General features: G+C 43.2%; 1 protein-coding gene across 1 annotated transcript in view; it reads left to right on the top strand.

Annotated features, from left to right (window-relative positions):
- LOC122798354 (serine/threonine-protein kinase OSR1-like) overlaps positions 1–16,886 on the top strand; it is a 2,305,884-nt gene that overhangs the window by 254,819 nt on the left and 2,034,179 nt on the right. The window contains exon 2 of the mRNA XM_044067206.1: positions 3,871–3,983. Coding sequence (XP_043923141.1) covers positions 3,871–3,983 — 113 coding nt within the window. The remainder of the gene's footprint in view (positions 1–3,870; positions 3,984–16,886) is intronic.

The raw sequence follows: 16,886 nt of genomic DNA, 5'->3' as shown, positions 1-16,886 counted from the left end.
CTTACAACTGTTAGTTTAGTTGGGGGTCTGATCTTAGAGGGTGTTTCTTGTTCACTTCCCACAGAAAAAGAAACTAAATACAAAGCATATTTCCCCTGTTGTGAAGGGTCCCCAGCATGAATGGCTGGATTTCACTCGAGGTTTATTCAATGCTTTGACCTTAAAGCCACCTCAAGGGGTCTCTGTTCCTGCTCCCCCCTGGTCTTCAACTCCAGTCAAGAGGCCTAGGTAATTGGATTCCTCAGATGAGGATCTGGACTCGGGAGAAGAATCTTTGGATTCTTCTTCTTCCCAAATCCCTTCCACCTTGCATTATGACTCGGAGGACGAAGATTCCTTAAGTCCTGATTCTCCTTTGAAAGAGCTGTCTTTTGGGGATACCATTATCTGCATGATGGATTGTTTTAAGTGGGATCGCTCCCAGGTCTCTGATATTCAAAAACGGTATTATGAGCTGCCACATATGGAGTCTGTCAAACCTTATGCTGTTCCTCCTGTTATGGCTACCATTTTAGATACCTTTTCTGCAGCTTCTGTAGCCTTGACTCTCAGCCTCCTGCACCTAAAAAGCTGGATAGGTTTTACAAGGTACCTGAAGAGTACACATTTCTTTACAAATGCCCTTTTACTGACCTTATACTTCATAGGTTCTTAAGTGTTTACTAGGCTAATGACCACAAGGGCCTTTTTAAGCCTAGCCATGCATCCCAAATCTCTGACAAGTTCTGCTACCCTTAATAAGTGTAAGCATAGGCCTGGGAGATGAACCATTTACTGGTTGCCTTTGTCTATTAAAGACATAGGTGACAAACCAGGGATGAATGTCCTGTTTCCCATCCAGTTGTCCAAGTTGCACTTGAAATGGGTTAGGGGGGAACTCTGCTTCACATTGATGGGGAAGCCTGTTCCATAGACTAGGTAGTCTCTGGGATACATACCCATCTCTCCAGCAGGTCCTATTTATATCACAGGCAAGGTGGGTTTAAGTCTTTAGAATGGATAATTCTGGTGCTGTTGTTTTTTGGATATGCAGGAGGTCCATCAGAGTGGGGTCTGACAATGTTCTGTATGCCAGGCATAGATGTCCCCTCAAAAGCGTGTAGGAGACAGAATACAAGAATAGGGCCTTGAGGCAGTCTGCATAGGACATATTACTTACGCCCTCTATTCTTTTATTGAGGAATCTCTGTGGACGTTCCAGTTGTTGGATATGTCTGGTTAGGTACATACCAAAGGGGGCATTGTACGCAATGATAGGTCTGATGAATGCCAAATACAGTGGAACAATAACTTCCTTGGATGTTATACCATTGTTTATAAGTTGCGCAACATAGAATGATTTTTCTCACCACTGCATTCATGTGATGATCAAAGGCTAGATTACTATCTGTCTATGTCCCTAAGTCCCTGACTTTTGGGTCAACTCTAAGGGGTGTGTTGTCAGTATGACAGTTACTATGGATGGATGACTTCTCAAAAGATACTATTGTGCATTTCTTGGCATTTAGTTTTAGTCCATGGCTCTGATAACAGTTGTTTGTCATCCCCTTCTATAGAACATTTGTGTCCGTGTGAGATTCAATGACAGCTCCTAATTTGCAATTATGTGCAAATCTAATCAGCCAGAGACAATTGACATTGGCCTTTACTTCTGAGAAGTAAATGCCAAGAAGGAGTGGTCCAAGGACTGATCCCTGAGTGACTCCGTTGTGACTGGCCTTTTTGTAGAGGTGGACTCCCCAATTCTAAATTCCTGGGTCCTGTCTGTGAGCCAGTTGGCTATCCACCGGGTGACATACGGGTTTGTACCCAACCTCTTGAGTTTGTCAACAATGCCCGACTGGGGTATTGTGTCAAATGCCTTGGCCAGGTCAAGGTAGGCAGTGTGAATGATTTTGCTCTCATCCATTGCTTTGGTGACCTTCTTAAAGAAGTCCAACAGGTTGAGTAGGCATGATCTGCCCTTGTCGAAACCAAACTGGGTTGGGTCCAGTGTCTGCAGGTTTTACTATAGGATATTCTTGACTCCGAGGGGAAAGTAGCATCGATCTCTTTTGTCAAGTCGTCCAAGCTGTTGCCTTCTGATAAGGATAGTAGGGCCATGGAATGTGTTTTTTTTGTTTTTTTTATACTGCTGCCACCTTGTCCTTTAGGGCAGTCAACTACCAGACTCTTATGACCGGGTATGTTTTGGCTGTCCTTTCTCAGGTTTATAAGGTGACTTCTGACCTTTCTGACTCTGAGAGGAAAGCCTCTGTCCTTTCCCTGCTGGGCTTCACTTTGCAAGATGCCTCTTCCAGGGCTGCTGCCTTTGGTTCAGTTATGAGGTGCTATTCTTGGCTTCATCTTCAGGCTTTGCCAGATGACCTCAGGGCCAAACTTTTGGATGCTTCTTTGGATAACAAAAGGCTTTTTGAATCTGCTGCTGCCAACCTTTTCAACTTCCCCCAGGACAAGGGCAAAGCATTGCAGGAGCTGAAACGTATTTTTATCTGACCTGTTCCTAAGTTTGAGAAACTATCCTTCCAAGTCTGCCTTTGTTTGTAGGCAATCTTGCCTTACTCATAAGGGGAAGAAGGGTTCTAGAAGTGTGTCTCCTGCTAAGTCTTAAGACTTCTGCTTCCCAGAAACCACCTTTTCAGAACAAGCCTGGTTCTATCTGACTTCTTGCTTCCCCCTTCCCTCTGACAGGTTCCTTTGTCCGACATCTTTCCCTGTCCTTCCAGATTGGCTATGAATTGCCTCAAACTCTTGGGTTCTATCCACTAATGGTTTGAAAGTCGCTTCCTCCCATTTTCAGGTATTCCTCAACTTCCTCTGGAACTATTTCCCAGAGGTTTTGCGTTTTTGACTTATCATTGCTGCTCCCTCATCCTCCTTACTGTTGTGCATTTCTGCTGCCAGAGTGAGGCTGCAAATATCTTTACTTTCTTAGCGTTGACCTTTTCAGTGCTTTAAGCCTCCCTATCTCAGTTGGCATGTAAGCCCTGAAGGGCTTGGTGCTCAAACCTCTTTCTTCAGCCCAGTTCGAGCTGATTAATGGTTTGGGTGTGTGGAAGGTGCCCTTGAAGCTTTGGATGCTGTCTAGCTGTTATAACCTTAACAGGATGTAACTTGTATAGATAGGGCTACAGCAGCAGTAGAGATCAGCTGGACATCTATTGTTATGGTAACTTAAACAACTGTCCTTTTTGTAGTAGGGCATGAATGAAACAAGCACTATTGCAGTTGTCAAACTGCGTTCCCCTGTCTTTCAGGAGGTACTCTAGTTAATGCTTTTAAAAAAGCCTTTGTGGGGGAGAACTTTTTTTTTATATCAAAAATTAAAGCTGAGATATCTGGCTGTGCTTGATGGTACAGTACTTCATTTGATTTCTCAGTGGCAAAATGTGTACGAGAAAAGTTGTGGCAAGAAAAAGTAGTAGATGTTGATTTAGGTTTAAAAATAATGTCTGTGTTTAAGATTTACCACTGTGTAAAGTACATTATGTTTTGCTTTCAGTTTTGGAAGGAATTAAATTGTAGTAATGTATATGTAGATATAACATGAAAAGATGGAAATAATTGTAGGTTAGATGCTGTTCAAAGGATAAGCCTTACTTTGATAAATGATGCAGCAAATTATTGAAGATCAGATAAACTGTGCAAATACTGAATCCCAGTGTGGGGTATCAACTTGTTAATTTGCTTGCAGGTGACAGTTTTGTCACTCTGCAGTTATGGTGAATACCATTTACCAGTACTTTCAGCACCAGCACAAAATGATAACCATAATAATGTTTCAGTTAATTCCAGGTGATTATATACAGAATAAAAGTAGAATGTGTTTATCTTAAACCATGGTGACAGTGAAATGGTTTATTGTTTCAGGAAGTGGAGCCACAGCTGTTGTGCAGGCAGCTTCTTGTAAGCCAAAGAAGGAGAAAGTAGCAATTAAACGCATCAACCTGGAAAAATGTCAAACAAGCATGGATGAACTGCTGGTAATGTACAAGTTTTAATTCTTATTTTTTTTCATAGCTGGAGAAATGTATTATTGTAGTTTTGCAGTTGATCTGATAAGTGGATAAATTCGGAATGAGCTTTGCAGGTTCATACTAGGTTAACAACCACCAGGGTCTTTACAGGCCTAGCCATGGAACCCAACCCAGTGTTGTCAGTTAGTTCCTTGGACACCTGTATGGTGGGGTACCTTAGTAAGGATGCAGCTAAATATTTTGTGTGTGCATGTGTTGTGGGGGTTATACTAGTTCGGAATTAATTTACTTGTTACCTCTGCCCATCAGAGACTTTGGGTCAGGCCATGGGTGAGTTTGAGATTTCCCATCTAATGATCAAGGTTTCTTTTGAACAGGGTAGGGATGAACTCTGCTTCACATAGATGGGGAGCTTATTCCTTAGTGTGGAGATCCTTTGAGACCCATATTGATTCCTCCAGCAGGTTCTGTTTATGTTGCAGATGAAGTTCAGATCCTTGCATCTAGTGTTTCTGGTGTTTGCGTTGTGGATGTGTAAGAGATGCATCAGAGCTGTATCCAAGGACAACTTGCATGCTAGGCATAGATTTCCTGTCAGTAACCTGTAAGAGACTGAATACAGAGATGGGGCCTTAAGACGATCTGTGTAGGACAGGGTATTCATACTGTGGATTCTCCTACTGAGGAACCTTTGAGGACATTTCATCTGTTGCAAGTGCTTGACTAGGTACGGCGTTGTACTCCGTGATTGTGTGATAAGGTCTGAGTAGAGTGGTACTAATACTTCCTTGGACCTGGATGCAGTTCTCTTGCTTATTAGTTAGGCAACAGAATGATTTCCTTACTTTCTTGGCTACGTGCTGATGACATCAATAAAGTAATTAGCTTGGGTGTATGCTTTCCAAAAGGGCATTATAATGCATTTCTTTGCATTGACTTTTAATCTATGGCTTTCGCTCCAGTTGTTTGTTTGTGGTAGACCGTCTTGTAAAATGTTGATGTCGAGGGTGAAGTCTATAACTCCCAGTTTACACTGAACTGCAAACTTGGGGAATCTGAGGCCTTTGACATGAGCCTTGACTTCCAAGAAGTAGTTGCCAAACAGGAGCATGGGTACTCCACTGATGTCCTCTTGGTGGAGGTGGTCTCACTAATCCTGACTTCTTGGGTCCTAACTGTGAGCCAGCTGGTAAGCCAGTAAGTTATGTAGGGATTTATGCCTACTTCTGAGAGTTTGTCAACAGTAGCAGAGTGGGGCATTGCATTGAATGGCTTGACCAGGTAAAGTGGAATGCACCGTTTTCCCCTTATTCATAGCCATGGTGAAACTCTTGAAGTCTACTGGGTTAAGTGGGCAAGACCTTCCCTTAACAAAGCCAAACTGGGATGGGTCCAGTGTCTGTAGGTTGTCAATGTCCTTGTTGCTCATTTCCATGATAATTTGTTCCATGGCTTTCCATATTGGTCTTGTCTGACTGATGGGTGTCTAGTTCCCGAGGTAAGTTGGTCCACCCTTATGTAGAGAGTTGACTGTTGCAACCTTCCATTCACCTGGCATGTCACCTGTTTTGAGGGTGTAGTTGAAGACTGCCTCAAGTGGTCCTGCTGGGTCATATTTCAGGCTATTAAGGAGGCAACTGGGGATATAATCGTGTCCCATTGAAGTAATGTTTTTGGCTATAGTGAGCACCTTCAGGACCTGCTCCCTGCTGATAGTTTGGAGGGGGACAGGATATGCTAGAAGGGATTTCACAGGAGATAGAAGGGCACAGTGTGGGGAGAAGTTAGAGCTAAATTTTATCATCCAGTAGATTTGTTGTCACCTTGGTCAGTGAAGGTTGTGCCATTTACCATCAGTTCTGCACACCAAATATTACAATTAAGAATTCTGATGTAGCTGAAGAAGGCCTTGTGATTGTTGTTAGCCTGAGAGGCTTTCCTGCCATCAGAATTGGCCTTGATGGACTCTTAGTCCTTTTAGTTTCTTAATTAGTTGAATTAGAGCGTTCTTATCTCTGAGCGTTGCTTGTCCTGGTTTTGGCAATGACTGTTTGTGTTTTTTCTTCTCTCTTATTATACAGTTTGTCAAGGTAAGGATTCCACCAGTGTGGTTTGTTTTTGGCGTTAGATCTGGGCTTATGTCTGGTAGTTACAGAAGCCATAGTGCAGCCAATTACATGTTTGTGCAAATAATTCTGCATAGGTGGCTGTGTTCTCTGGGTTTGCGGGAGCCATGAATTTTGATAAATCACTGCTTAATAGGGATGTAGTTTGCTGTAGCATAGTTCCTAACTGTTATGGATTTAGTTGGGTTTTCCAGGTTGATTTTTTTTTTTTTTTTTTGAGGGAGACAGCTTTGTGGTCTGACTTCATCAATGAGGATGTGACATGGGAGGGGAGAGCCTGCAGTGCTTTTCCATGTTGGTAAGTACTAGGTCCAGTATGTTTGATCCTCTGGTTGGAAAGTGCACTATCTGGTCCAGGGTTTTTGTGGTGTTGAAGTCCAGGGAATGCTATGCCTGCGAGTTTAAGGCAGTGTATTTTTACAAATCTGTAGAGAGGTATTTAAAGTCTTCCATGATTAGGGCAATTGGCCTGGATGGTGAGTACATCTAATAGGTCTAGATAAGAGCTGTGAGCTTTGTGGTTCATAGAGGGCAACCTGTAGGAGACCTTGCCTATAGAGAATTGGACATGGATGAACTCCAGGACATCATCCTGCTTAACTAGCATAGAGTTGTATTGGCTGCTAACATAGATTGAAACATCCCCACCTTTAGCCCCTGTCTGTGCTGCTGTTGGTCTACATGTGTGGAAGGCACTATAGCGTTCAACTGCTGGAGTACTTTCTATGGCTTTAAGCCAAGTCTTGCTAACAGCACAGGTGTCTACATTCTCCAGAGTGAGGAGAACTTGTAGGGTGAAGAGTTTTTTGTTTGAGCTCCTGGCATTAATCAGTAGCACCTTAAGGTTGCTATGAGTTTTTTTTTTTTTTTGTGCCATGTTGGTAGTTTTGTCATTTTGACATTGCCTAAAAAAGGCTGTATGTGGATGGATAGAGTTTTAACCATTTCTTAGTGCAAGGCAAGTAATCTGTCTGTGACAGAGATCCATAATGTTTTTCTTCATATAGTCCAGTGAGGTACACCTTGGGTCATTTACAGGCAGATGAATTATAATAGAATCCTAATGGTACATGTGGTGCAGTGACCTGAGTGCATACATGATACTGTAGAGGAGTTCAAGTAGAACTCTCTGCCTCCTCTCTGGAAATAAACAGACAAGATTCTGCTCTAGGACTCCATGCAAGAAGGCCTGGAACACAAATGCCTTCAGCTGATATTGAGGGTACTTCTGAAGATTTAGAAGGAATTCCCCAAAATCATTGTGGTGACTCGCTTCTGGCCCAGGCAACCATGGTTCATCCTCCTTTTGGAAATGGCTATGGGCAATTACTATCTGCTTTCTCACTGACTGGATATCCTCACACTAGAGCAAGAATGTTTGATACATTCCATCCCCAGTCAACTTCATTTGAATGCCTGGATGTTAAAGCCTGCTACTAGAAAATCCATATATTAATAAATGGAATAGGTTTTCTAGTTGGTGCAAACAACTTAACCAGCACCATTTCAAGGCTAGTTGTTCTCTGGTCTCTCCAAATGTGTGCAAGTTTCTATCCTATGGTCTTTCGTACTACGGCTACAGCAAGGTTCATTTATCAGCCATTCCAGCATGTCTGCCCATGGAGCATCTTCTTTCAATACATTCTCATGTCAAATTGTTTTTCAAAGGAGATATTCATAAAAGGCCATCAAGAAAACCTGTGTCCCCTCCTTGAGACCTTAATTTTGTGTTAGAAAATCTAGCACTTGCTCCACTTGAACTAACTGAAATGTCTGACTTTATGTTCTTAACATGGCATGCAGTTTTACTGATTATTCTGACATATGCAAGAATAGTATTAGAGTTGCAAACTATTGCTGTGAGTCAACCCTGTCTCATTTTCCCCATTGACAAGGTGTCTTGGAGCGCTAATCCTACTTTTATGCCTAAAGTGGTATTTGAGTTTACTTTGTCAAACTTTCCATCTCCCTGTTTTCTTTCCTGAACCTAAAAATGAGGAAGGATACTCCATACCTTGGATGTCCACAGACAGTTTTGGTACTGTCTTGACAGAACTTAATCTTTTAGCTCTTTGGATAGATTGTTCATTTCTTGTGAAGGTAAGAAGGAACATTTGTCAAAACAGACTAATTCCAGTTGGTTATTTAAGGCTGTTACTTTTTGTTTATACTCATCACAACAGTACTATTCCATGCAGGGTCCTAGCCCACAGTACCAGGGCTTTGGCTTTATCTGTAGCGTTTTGGAAAGATTTGGATTTTAGAAATATTCTCGAATCTATAACTTGGTGCTCTGCACATACTTTTAGAAAGCACTATAAGCTTGATTTCCTTCTCTAGGTCTAGATCAGGCTTTGCTAGGACCAGTCTTCAGATACTCCTAGACTCTTCTTCCACCTCAAATGTAGTAAGCTAAGGTAATCTACTTCTGTAGCTAAAGGTACTGCAGCAGTGATCAATGTGGTGAACACAGTGTTTTTCTGGAAGTGAACTTACCATGACTGTAGATGCTTGAATGATCACTTCTGCAGTAGCCGATCCCTCCCCACATCATCATCAGCCCCCCTTTTTTGTTTCCATTTTCTTCATAGTGTTGGGATGTTGAGTCTGCTTTTGCCATCCCTCTCTGTTCAGTGTCACGTTACCTTCTTCAGCACTCATACTTGACAATGAGGTCTGATGTCACACAGTGCATCCACCTCTTTGCTGGATGCCCTCATTTTCTCTTAACTTCTTCCTGTCTGTTTCAAATCTTCACCAGATCGTCATCTGCTTTTTTTTCTGCATGTGCCTAAATCACCATAATATGTTCCCTTTGACCTTTTCTGTAGTTGGAGCCACTTTGGATGTTGCTCTTATGTCCTTATTTCGTCTGTCCCACTGTTTGCAACCTACCACCTGTCTCTCTAGCAGTTTATTCTAGCTTTGACCTCCTCATTCAGACTTTCGTTCTCCATCACCATCTCTCCCAGATAGTTGAAACGGTTAACCCTTTCACTATTTTCCCTTCTATCTGAATTTTCAATTTCTTTTGATTTTCTCCATTTGCTGCCATTACAACTACCTTTCTGTAAACCGTCTCCTCCTATTTGCCTTCAGTTTTGTATTCCATTCCCCTATCCTTTGCCAAAATTCTTGCTTAGAATCTGCTGTTGTGCAACATTATCTACATGCAACAACTTTATCTGTTCTCTCTGACCTATTTGTTAATATAGCCGGTAATGAACATGAACAGAAGTGGGCTCGGATCTGAACCCTAATGCACAACCATTACCACTGGGAACCCTTTTTTGAGACCGAACACTGTACTTGAGCCATTGTGTCCTTGTACATAGCCTGTACTAATTCTACCAAAGTTTCTGGGACTTTGAACCACTGCAGAACTGCCCAAAATCGGCTTTTTTAGGAACTTGTATGCTTTCTCCAGTCGAGGAATGCCCAGTTGAACTCTCATCTCTAACTTAAGTATTTGTCTTGCTGCAAACATCTTTGGATCGGGATGCAATGCAGCCAACCTGAACTGCTTATACCCCATCTTACTTTCTACCACCACTCTGCATATTCCTTCCATCACTTACCCTCATGCAGTGTCACAGAAGTTTAATCTGTCTGTACTGCCCACAGCTGTGAATGTCCCCTTTATTCTTGAAAATAAGTATGCTTATTTTCCAGTCAACTGGGGTATGCCTTTTTCTCCGTACTGCTATGAGTGTCTTTTTAGGAGCCATTTTTCCCCCATCTCACCCAGCATCTTCTTCATTTCTTTTGTGACCTTATCTGACCCTGCTGCTTTCCCCTAACTTTATTTTCCTTAGAGCTGTTCTTACTTTTATAGTGAGCTTCTCTTCCTCTTTCATTGTCGACTGTGTCAGCTTCTGTGGGGTTTTCTTTTTTCAGAAGCTGCTGGAAATATTCCTTTCATCTGCCTTTGTCCTGTGGACTGGTGAGCAGGCTGCTGCAGGCATCCCTTATGAAGGGTATCTGACTGCCCTCTTTGTCTTTCTGTCTTTGCTTTGCAACCTGATATAGTTTCCTTGCGTCTTCTACGGAGTCCCTTTGCAGAAGTTAGAGTGTCTCTGATGCCTTGTTTTTAGCTATTCCAATTTCTTTCTTAGTCAGCCAGTATTCTTCCTAGCCTAGTCTGTCTTTACTGTCTCTCATTTTTTCCTGCACTAAGCCTTTCTTTTGATGACTTCCTGGACTTCTGCAGTCCACCACCAGCTTTCTTTATGTGCTTTATTTCCACAGCTGGCTTGGTTACATATATGTTCTGTAGTCATCACACATGCTGTTTTGGAAGACCAGTTGGTTTAATGGTTAAGGCCTTCACTTCCCATGCACAAGGTCCATGGTTTGATCCTGACCTCTGGCCATTATACTGGTAGAACTGCAGAGGACCAGGGACATCAACTTATAGAAGTTGATGGTATCTTTTTTGGACATCAGAAATTTGGTATGTGCCCCACTTAGTGTTCTCCCACTTTTCAGAAGATTATCATATAAAGATCTCTTCCATAGGAGAATCACCACTGACTGACGACTCTTCAAGGGAAGCATATTCCTGTGGAGAGGGAATTTGCATTGAATAATGCAAAGATTCCTCTTTATCAGAGGAATCATTGTCCCTAATCCTTTTCTGAGAAGGTTGGGGAGTAGTAGTAGGAGCTGGCTGAGAGGAAGGCGGCTTGAGTGCCATGAAGGCCTGAAACCAAGTTTGAGGAAAAAGCCTACCAGTCTGTAGGGGCCTGTTTGGTAGGGGACCAGTGCTTTTTTTTTTTTTTTTTTTTTTGCGGGCGAAACAGTCCTATTCAACATCAGAGGACCAGATGAAAGCCTGCATTCAAAAGGGGTTGGCTCAGTCTCTTCTCTTGAGTTTGTGGTACTCCCCCAGGATCCTCTGTACTTTTGATTGGACGTCTGTTCTACCTCCAAAGACTTGCAAGTGGCCGAAATTAAGGTGGCCTCAGAACTGGGCTTGGCCTGTGAATCTATGCCTGAAGTCTGATATGCCTCTGGGTTGCTAAGTAGCTCAGGGGGAATGTCTGATAGTGGAGCTGCAGCAGAAGCTGCAGGCTGAGATTTCTTCTCCTTTACTAGCTCAGCGTTGGACCCAGAGGTACCTTCCATACTCTTGGCTAGCAACTTAAGCCATTGGTTCTCTAAATAGTAAGAGAGCCTGCTTCTGAAGGTCTTTGGTAAGAAGGACTGATAAATGCTGTGGTCATGGCTAGGCCCTAAACTAAAGAGACACTGTGAATGTCTGTCCTTGTGTGGAATTTGTCTTCCACACTGGCAGTGGCCTTTCTTAGATGACATAACCAAACAGTAGTAAAGAGAAAATAAACCCCAATAGGGCAGTCACCTGGCAAAGGCTGTGTTCGCAATCACTGAAATGATCAGACTGACTGTCAGGATGGCATTTTGACTGGCACCAGAAAAGTTCTGAGGCTGGTACATTGCTTTTATTGCTTATGTCCGACTGCAGCCTACATGCGACATCGAATGTACCCTACAGTAGTATAAGACTTTTGTATACTGGCCGATATTTGTTCACCTTCAGGTGGGAGATCCCCCTCAGGTTAAGAATACTGCAGCAGTGAAGAGAAGAACATCTGTGATTGTGGTAAGATTTAACACGACTGTTCTTCCCACCTCCCCAAAACATGCTGCATCTTTCCATTTCAAACTTACCCAAGAATGTATTTGTGGACAGCAGTGCTGTCTCCAAATGATGCTCTGTAGGGGGAAGAGTTGCATAGAGCAACCATTTTGGGTATCTGTTGTGGTACACAGGATCCTTAAGGTGGAACAAGTGAGGCTTGCCACTCAGTGGTGTAAAACACGGCTCTAGTTGGTTCAGTCATGTTGACTAATGTTGCCAAATGGGCATAGGTATTTGCCGATAAGTGGTTTTAAGAGCCAGCCTACTCCGACCTATACTAGGGACCCATGCTAATGGTGTGGGTGGGGTATGTGTTCTTATTCAGTGCGTGGATGCCATAAAGCTCAGCAGCCCTAGGTCTGTGAACTACTGGTCAACCAGTGTCTGGCTGCCCATTTTGGATTAATTGGCACAGTTCTGAGTGGCTTTACAATCAATCTGCCAAACAGGAAATAACAATTGCTGCATTCAATATAGATTCACTGACAAGATGGAGCTGGGAAGTAGATGACATGGTGGTAAGGAGGAGGCTGGGCATTCTGTGTATCCGGGAGACATGATGGAAGGGTAGTGCAGCAAAGCCACTTGGCTTGGCATCCAGAGTCTACTGCTGAGGAGGAGGACTGGCTAGAAATGGTGTGGGAATTTATAGGGAGCGAGAGGCTTCAGAAGACATTAAATGATGTCCTCAGAATAAGTGACGGACACACAGCGGTCCGACTCCAGTGTAATGATATGGCAGTATTTATAATCGCCACCTATGCCCTACAGCAAGGTTGTGTTAGTAAGGATAGGAGTGCATTCAGATAGCAGTTACACAGCCTGCTAGACAAAGCAGGACAACATGAATTGGTGTTGATAATGGGTAACCTGAATGCACATGTCAGGATAAACAGAACAGGATTTGAGGATTGTCCAGGTCCACGTGGGTGAGGCATCAGAAATAAGAGGGGTGGCCTTTCTAGACTTCTTTCTGGCAATTGGCTTGATGGTGACCAAACATGTGGCTCATCAAGAGAGAGTCTGAAGATCACGTACAAGAGTTGTCAACATACAGCTCTGGTAGGCTTCCTCGTAGTAAGGAAAGGGCAGTGGGGCAGAATCGGAGATTACAAAGTCATTCCCAGTGAAACAGCCAGCTCACAGCATAAACCACTGTTTGCCACAATCATCTGCTAGCAGTGGTCACAGAAAGCTCTAGGATCAACAGAGACTAGGCTGAAGACCTGAATGATGACTTGAGAGGAAGCACAACAGTTCAAGGAATTACTCGGGGGGGGGGGGGGGGGTCTAGCACCACAAGAAGAGGAAATAGTTGGAGATTAAGTATGGCAGCTCCCTCCCAATATCTCACTTGTTTTTTTTTTTTTGGTGTGCTGTGTATTCCAGGCTGTGAATATTTATTGTTTGTTATCCCTAGTATTGTCCTTTCGGGGGTCAGCACTGTCATTTCAGGGTCAGCCTCCCTCTGTATGTTGGCATGAAGGCTCTGAAGGGTGCACAGATCTGTCATTTTAGTTGTCTCTGTTCAAGTTGACTGACTGTTTTGGGCAAAGGGAAGGCTGTTATCTGATGCAGGATATAACCCATTTAGCTAAGGCTTCTTCATTAGTAATCATTCAAGCATCTATTGTTATGGTAAGTTTACCTCCACAACTGTTCTTTGCTGCTACACCATGTACACCCTTGGAAAGAATGTTTTCTGTACAAATATTTGCCTTGCAATCTCATACATCCCTTCTGGAATATTCTTTGTGGGATGGACAGCACTGTTGTATTTTTAATGTGGGAAATTTGATATGTATTTAATAGGGTTAGTGCTAATCAATGAATCATGTGATCCTGCAGCTGAAGGCAGGCATCAAAAGCTTTGTAAAAGCAAGTAATATTCATCAGTTGGACAGTTTGCATTAGCTTATATTATGTGGGAAGTACAGTCAAGGATTGACCAGCCATACATCTTTCAAAGTTTTAGGGCACCTTCCATTTGACTTGGCCACTGGAAATTGAGAAAAGTAGTATAAAAAAGGTGTCTTGGGTGCCAAAACTTCAAAACCTGCTGTTTTGAAGTGTGGTGTTTCTGCATGCTTTGTGCAACCTGTTGGTGAAAGCTTCATTAAGGGTGTGCAGACAGTACCCTGTTAAGAAATATTTTCCACCTGCTGTTATGAAGATTTTTTTCTGTTAGAAATATTTGCTAAAGACGTGGAATGGAATTTAGTGGTTGTCACTAAAACATTTTACCTTAGATCTGACATGTTTTTGACATGGATTCCTGTGGGGAAATAGGTTCAGAGGTTGGTACTGGGTACTGGGCTATCTGCCCGAAGGCATATATTAGCCCAGCCACGTTGTGCGGTATTCACCGCCCCTTTAGTAGTTCCCTAGACCCTTGTACTAGCAGCTAGTACCCTTGGCCCCTATCTAGTAGTGCTGTTGGTATGATCCCCGGTGTGAACCTTCTGTTACCCATCCACTCATCAATGTTCCTCTTGAAGAGTGATAGTGAGGGGCTCTGTCTTATGTAGATCGGGACCCTGTTCCATAGTAAGGGAAGTCTCTGCGAAGGGAATCTATCCCTCCAGCATGTTCTATTCATTGTTGTGTTGAGGTTTGTATTCCTAGAGCGTGTAGCTTGAGTAGATTTGGTTTTGCTAAGATGGAGCATGTTCAACAGTTCTGGGTTGGACATGGCTCTGTACGTTAGACAGAGATCGCCTCTGAAAAAGCGGTATGCAACAGAGAACAGTCTTAACCTTTTCAATCGTGCTGCATAGGGCAACTGTTTGAGGCCAGTAATCCTCTTGGTTAGGTACCTTTGTGGTCTCCAGCTGCTGGAGATGTCTAGCCAGGTACATTCCAGTTGGTGCATTGTACTCAATAATGGGTCTGACGAGGGAAGAGTAGAGGGGCACCATTACATCCTTAGATCTTGATACTAACCCTTTCGTGATCAGATGGGTCACATAGAAGGATTTTCTAACCACTTTGGCAACATGGTTATCAAGGGAAAGCTGACCATCTACTTGGGTCCCTAGATCCCTTATTTCTTCTTCAGATTTCAGGGGATTACCTCCTATGTTGTAGTTTGCGGGTACTCTGTTTTTTCCAAAGGGGATTACTACGCATTTTTTTGCATTTAGCTTGAGACCATGGCTTTGACCCCATGCATCAGTCTCATTTAGGCCCTTCTGGAGGATCTCCATGTCGGCCGAAGACTCTATTATAGCACCCAGTTTGCAGTCGTCCGCAAACTTAGTCAGCCACAGCCCTTCCGTGCTTGCCTGTACTTGTGAGAAGTATATGCCAAACAGGAGGGGACCCAGGACAGAGCCCTGAAGCACACCACTCGTTACTGGTTTGGATTCGGACATAGATCCGCTACTCTTACTTTATGGGATCTGCCTGAGAGCCAGTTTGCGATCCATCTTGTGACATAAGGGTTTATGCCCAGGCTAGTGAGCTTGTCAATAATACCTGAATGGGGAATGGTGTCAAATGCTTTAGCAAGGTCAAGGTAAGCCGTGTGTACCTCCTTTCCCTTATCTATAGCCTGAGTAACTGTCTCAAAGAAATTCACCAGGTTCAAGAGGCATGATCTGCCCTTGACGAAGCCGAACTGTGTGGGGTCCAGCGACTGGAGGTTCCCAATCTCTCCATTTATGAGTTCCATAATGATTCGCTCCATAGCCTTACAGATCAGACTGGTCAGGCTTATTGGTCTGTAGTTCCCATGATCAGTTGTGGCCCCACCCTTGTGTAGCGGGACCACCATTGCCGTGCGCAATTCTATGGGCATATATCCTGTGGAGAGGCTGAGACTGGACAGGGTATTAAGATGCGGGGTTAATTCCTTTTGGAGCTTGCGTATGACACAGCCTGGGACACCATCTTGTCCCATGGAGGCAGTGTTTCTAGCTTTAGATAGAGCCTTGTTAACCAACGTATCAGTAATAATTGGACTTACACAATCCCCTAGAATGGTAATAGGCCCTGTAGGTGGTGAGGGGGGGGGGGGATTTGCACTGAACCTGTCAGCCAAGATGTTGAATATCATTCAAATATTTTTTTTGTTTAGAAAAATTATTTATTTTTTGTTCAAAATTTGTGGCTATGGACTTGGGCTTGTGGTTTTTAGGGTTGTCATTAAAAATGTTTACCTCAAAACTTATTTTTTTTCTCAGATTTTTTCAGACAGTATTAAGCTCCTCTACCCAGTAATCAAGACAGCTTTACTGGTAGACAAGATTGTTTTGAGTCCATGTTGGAAGGCCCTTGTTTAGCAGATTTGTGTGGAAAAATGTTACATATTTTCTTCCACAAGTTGTAACAGTTTTCTCTGGACGCTGTCAAGTGAAGCGTGCCCACCCTTGAGGCGGGGGAACTTTAATAGATGACATGCTGTGGGCAGTGGTGGTCCATAGAATCAGGGCTTCAGAGGACCTTTTCCATCAAGCCTTTCCAGCAACCCTGAAAATTTGCCTCACTGCTGCACTCTGGTGACAGTTTTGGGGGTGCTTGACTGTCCACCCCCAAGCTTGGGGAGGCCATCATGTCTTGATGTGTGTGTGATTTGTCATTTCCAGAGGCTACAGCTTTATTTTTCAGTTTATCCCAAATTTGGGACAAAAATCCCTTAAAGACGTGCCATTTATTAACAAAGGGAAGTAGCAGAGATTCGAAAGCTGTTGTTGAAACAAGTCATCCAAGAGATCCTGCCAAACCAAAAGAGGATCCAGGGGGTCTATTCAAGATTGTTTTTGGTGCCAGTGAAAAATCACCTCAGACCCATTTTGGACCTAAGCAAATCACATTGTTTCATTAAAAAAAAAAAAAAGTTTTGGATGATGACATTGCAGTCCATCCTACTTCTGCTGAGGAAAGATGATTGGATATATTCAGTGGGTCTTAAAGATTTTGACTGTGACATAAAGATAGCGAGACATTCCAGGAGGTTCCTGTGCTTCAGACTGGAACCAATCACTTCCACTTCAGATCACTGCCGTTTCACCTCACCTCACCACAGCTTACTGGGTGCTCACCAACTGCATGGCAGTGGTAGCAGTCTGGCTGAGGCAGCAAGTGATTGCAGGTCTTTCTGTATCTGGATGACTGGCTCCT

Source organism: Protopterus annectens, chromosome 3.part1 (genome assembly GCF_019279795.1).
Source record: "Protopterus annectens isolate FY-2018-M chromosome 3.part1, PAN1.0, whole genome shotgun sequence".
In the NCBI taxonomy this organism is placed as follows: Eukaryota; Metazoa; Chordata; order Ceratodontiformes; family Protopteridae; genus Protopterus; species Protopterus annectens.
The sequence above is the reverse complement of the archived record's forward strand: the minus strand, read 5'-3'. Positions and strand labels throughout refer to the sequence as shown.